The sequence below is a fragment of the Ixodes scapularis genome, unplaced genomic scaffold, assembly GCF_016920785.2.
Source record: "Ixodes scapularis isolate PalLabHiFi unplaced genomic scaffold, ASM1692078v2 PGA_scaffold5__190_contigs__length_132052651, whole genome shotgun sequence".
NCBI lineage: Eukaryota > Metazoa > Arthropoda > Arachnida > Ixodida > Ixodidae > Ixodes > Ixodes scapularis.
This window is the reverse complement of record NW_024609880.1, coordinates 112,585,709-112,590,388: the sequence shown is the minus strand read 5'-3', so window position 1 is coordinate 112,590,388 and position 4,680 is coordinate 112,585,709. Positions and strand designations below refer to the sequence as shown.

Here is a 4,680-nt window from a genome sequence, read left to right as displayed (position 1 = left end):
ACAACAATAGGTGACACCCACTCGGAGGCTTCGACACGTTCAATTACGCCCTCTCGCTCCAGCTTGAAAATTTCTTCGGAAACCCGATCCCTTAGGGTCATCGGGAGGCGACGGAGCTTTGATTGGACTGGTGGAACTGTGTGCCGCACCTTGACCTTGTGCGAGTGATTCTTCAGCAGACCCAACCCCGGGCTAAAAAGATGTTCAAAATCTTCGAAGCCAGGTGGCAACTTGGATGCGTCTCGCTTCGAGGAACCACCAACAAAGCTCGTTGAAGGACTGGATTTCTCTGGATGACGCTGCATACCTTGGGGCGCTTGACTCCCCGGATGATCTTGTGGACCGTGTAGTCCGTGACTCTCAGGACTGTGGAGCTCTTGACTCTCAGGATGACGTTGCGGACTATGGAGCCCTTGACTCTCAGGATGACGTTGCGGACTTGACTCGTCCTCGAAGACTTTAGGTGTGGTCTCTTCAGAGACCGATGAAGCAGGAGACGGGTTCTCCGCAAATGAAGGTCTGGAACTTGCCGCTGGTCGAGAACCAGGGACTTGCGATGCTTGACAGGACGACGCGGTGAACGGTCGTCGCTGCGGGTTGGGCATGGGCCTCACATCCCGCTGTGATGCTCCTCCTCCGTGAGCTGCATTCGCATACAAACACTCATGTTTAGCGCCATTCAACACCAGTTGCAACTCGCGGACCGCGTCGATGCCGAGTAACGAACGTCCAGTCTTGGTTACGTAAAACTCCAACGTTGTCCAGCGGTTCTTAAAATTTACTTGTCCCACAAAACATCCAAGTACCGGAATGGTCTGTTGCAGATAGTGGACGAGAGGCGTCGACGGCGGATGTAACTTTATCCTCCGCTGCTTGTTAACTTCGTTAAACATGCGTTCATTTAGGATCGACACACATGAACCGGTATCAACAAGAAGACGAAGAGGGGTCCCATTTACCGTGATCTCGGCCATGAAGGCGTCACGACGCATGCTGCCGCCTTCTCGTCGCTCGGCCGTCCCGACGACCACAGGTTCCTCCGTCAGCCTGACGCTTGGCAGCTCCTCAGGAGACAGCGACTGGCCGACCACGTTCACCCGGCCGGGCCGGTCCCCTCTGAACTGTCTGTCGGCGAAGGTCCGCCGAGTACCACGGCCTTGAACCGGGAACGATGCCTGTCGCCGATCGTAGGTGAAGGCAGCCGCCGGCGGGCGACGACTCCGACACGCCACTGCAAAGTGTCCCCACTTTCCACATAAGAAGCATGTCGCTTGAGACGCCGGGCAAACCGCCCGATCATGACGGCGGCGTCCACAGAAGTAGCAGGCGTCGTCTGCTCCAATCCCACCCGTCCGAGGCGGAGCGGGCTCACGCCCACGCTGAGGCTGGAACACCCTCGCCGGAAAACGGGGCACGTGACCGGAGGCCACCGGAGCCAAAGGCATCCTGGGTCCAAGCTGCGACGGGGGGTAGCCAGGTTGAGGCCAGGGAGGGTAGCCGCTGTAGCCATCTTGCCCATGCTCGATCGAAGAAGACGACGCTTGGCCGCCATCTTGTGTTGCTGCCGTTTGACGTTCCTCGATCTGGACACGCTGGACTTCTGCCGCGACCGGGACTTGCGACTCTCGCCGCCGAAAACTTGCGGCCGTCTTCGCTCTCTGCTCGTACTGGCGAGCGATCTGGATAGCCCGCGACAGCGTTGGCAGCTCGCTGCCCTCGCACTCCTGCAGAACGCGATCCTGGACGCGTCTGGACTCCAGGCCTTCCAAGAAAACCTCGCAAAGTCTTTCATCGAGGGCGTTCCCCAGAGCACAAAACGAAGCCTGATGGCGCAACACGGCAAGAAACTCAGTTACCGACTGGCCAGGACGTTGGAACAAACCGCGCAGCTTCTGGCGTTCAAGCGCGATACTACCCGAAAACTCAAAATGCTTCTCGACTGCCTCCAGAAAAACCTGGAACTCGTCAGTCCCTTCCACCGCAACCGTCTCGTACAGCTGAAATGCATCCACGATGCGCTGGCCCTCAGTGCCCAACAGCGAAAACAGGATGGCTTTTTTTCGGAACGGTTCTACGAGATGCAACGCCGACGCGTCAAGAAAAGTCAGAAAAGCACGCTTCCATGCCGGCCAAGCTACTATCGGCGGACCGGGCACTGCCAAAAAGACAGCCGGCGGCGGGAACGCCGTTGGGCCGCTCGAAGACGAAGATGACGAAGTCATCTCACGATGAAAATGGAACGTACTGAAAACCTAGGCCTAATGCCTCCCCCCGAAACTCATCAAACGCGGCCTTTCCGCAAAATATGACTACCGCTCACCCGGAACAAAAAGGAATACATTTCATGAATACAGTTACGCGCCGGTTTCCTCAACCACTGACCCGCGACGCGGAGTGAAGCCCCCTCCCGAATCCCGGGTTACAAAAGAGGAAATGCTACATATTAAAACAAATATCCCATCTTCGTCGCCAAAATGTTATATTCTGCACCGACGCGGCGGTGCTCTAAAGCCTGGCTACATTGGACGCAAGCGGCGGTGACTCACGTTCGACGTAGCCGGGAAACTACATGCCCCGAGCGGACCTGGACGGTCGCCGGAGCGAGAAGAAAGAACAACCAATGGATTCAGGAGCGGGGCGAACACTGGCCGATGAGGCCGCAGATCACGCGCGGCTCATGCCGTCGCGTGCTGTCCTTTTTATTTTTTATATGGATGCACGAGATGGCTACTTTAAAAAGGAGATGTCAAGTATCGCCATCTCGTGCAAATCAAAATACTACAGTTTGATGTAAGTCGCCATATTGTATTGCTCATAAAACCATTCTGAAATTGATCTAAAACCATATTTTTCGGATTATTGATGCAGGAACCAACACTGCCTTGTTAACAGAGTAGAGAGGAACTACAGGTGGGGTCTTCAGAGAGAAGGCTTCCCGTGAGCGTGAATGAACAGTTTTTCAATCCAGACGCAACCACGCTTTCAAATTGGTTTGATGTAAGTCGCCATATTGTATTGCTCATAAAACCATTCTGAAATTGATCTGAAACCATATTTTTCGGATTAGCGAAGCAGGAACCATCACTGACTTGTTAACGAGAGTAGAGAGGCACTACAGGTGGGGTCTTCAGAGAGAAGGCTTCCCGTAAGCGTGAGTGAACAGTTTTTCAATCCAGACGCATCCACGCTATCAAATTGGTTTGATGTAAGTCGCCATATTGTATTGCTCATAAAACCAGTCTGAAATTGATCTAAAACCACATTTTTCGGATTATTGATGCAGGAACCAACACTGCCTTGTTAACAGAGTAGAGAGGAACTACAGGTGGGGTCTTCAGAGAGAAGGATTCCCGTGAGCGTGAATGAACAGTTTTACAATTCAGACGCATCCACGCTATTAAATTGGTTTGATGTAAGTCGCCATATTGTATTGCTCATAAAACCAATCTGAAATTGATCTGAAACCATATTTTTCGGATCAGCGAAGCAGGAACCAACACTGACTTGTTAACGAGAGTAGAGAGGAACTACAGGTGGGGTCTTCAGAGAGAAGGCTTCCCGTGAGCGTGAGTGAACGGTTTTTCAATCCAGAGGCATCCAGGCTATTAAATTGGTTTGATGTAAGTCGCCATATTGAATTGCCCATAAAACCATTCTGAAATTGATCTAAAACCATATTTATCGGATTATTGAAGCAGGAACCAACACTGCCTTGTTAACGAGAGTAGAGAGGAACTACAGGTGGGGTCTTCAGAGAGAAGGCTTCCCGTGAGCGTGAGTGAACAGTTTTTCAATCCAGACGCATCCACACTATTAAATTGGTTTGATGTAAGTCGCCTAATTGTATTGCCCATAAAACCATTCTGAAATTGATCTAAAACCATATTTTTCTGATTATTGAAGCAGGAACCAACACTGCCTTGTTAACGAGAGTAGAGAGGAACTACAGGTGGGGTCTTCAGAGAGAAGGCTTCCCGTGAGCGTGAGTGAACAGTTTTTCAGTCCAGAGGCATCCACGCTATTGAATTGGTTTGATGTAAGTCGCCATATTGTATTGCCCATAAAACCATTCTGAAATTGATCTACAACCATATTTTTCGGATTATTGAGGCAGGAACCAACACTGCCTTGTTAACGAGAGTAGAGAGGAACTACAGGTGGGGTCTTCAGAGAGAAGGCTTCCCGTGAGCGTGAGTGAACGGTTTTTCAATCCAGACGCATCCACGATATTAAATTGGTTTGATGTAAGCCGCCATATTGTACTGCCCATAAAACCATTCTGAAATTGATCTAAAATCATATTTTTCGGATTATTGAAACAGGAACCAACACTGCCTCGTTAACGAGAGTAGAGAGGAACTACAGGTGGGGTCTTCAGAGAGAAGGCTTCCCGTGAGCGTGAGGGAACGGTTTTTCAATCCAGACGCATCCACGCTATTAAATTGATTTGATGTAAGTCGCCATATTGTATTGCTCATAAAACCATTCTGAAATTGATCTAAAACCATATTTTTCGGATTATTGAAGCAGGAACCAACACTGCCTTGTTAACGAGAGTAGAGAGGAACTACAGGTGGGGTCTTCAGAGAGAAGGCTTCCCGTGAGCGTGAGTGAACAGTTTTTCAATCCAGAGGCATCCACGCTATTAAATTGGTTTGATGTAAGTCGCCATATTGTATT

The 4,680-nt window shown here is 50.7% G+C and overlaps 1 protein-coding gene across 1 annotated transcript; it reads right to left on the bottom strand.

Moving 5' to 3' along the window:
* Window positions 1-540: 540 nt before the first annotated feature.
* Window positions 541-2,456, bottom strand: LOC115318733. The gene is made up of 2 exons (XM_029978449.3): window positions 960-2,456; window positions 541-643 (listed from the first exon to the last, which is right to left on the bottom strand). Exons 1-2 carry the CDS (start codon window positions 2,220-2,222, stop codon window positions 611-613), a joined length of 1,296 nt encoding a protein of 431 aa, XP_029834309.2. The 5' UTR covers window positions 2,223-2,456; the 3' UTR covers window positions 541-610.
* Window positions 2,457-4,680: the final 2,224 nt, after the last annotated feature.

Coding starts and splice junctions, on each gene's coding strand:
- LOC115318733 (XM_029978449.3), bottom strand. CDS start 2,222: ATGACTTCGTCATCTTCGTCTTCGAGCGGCCCAACGGCGTTCCCGCCG. Junction 644..959: donor CCTTCATGGCCGAGATCACG/GTAAATGGGACC, acceptor ATGCGAATGCAG/CTCACGGAGGAGGAGCATCA.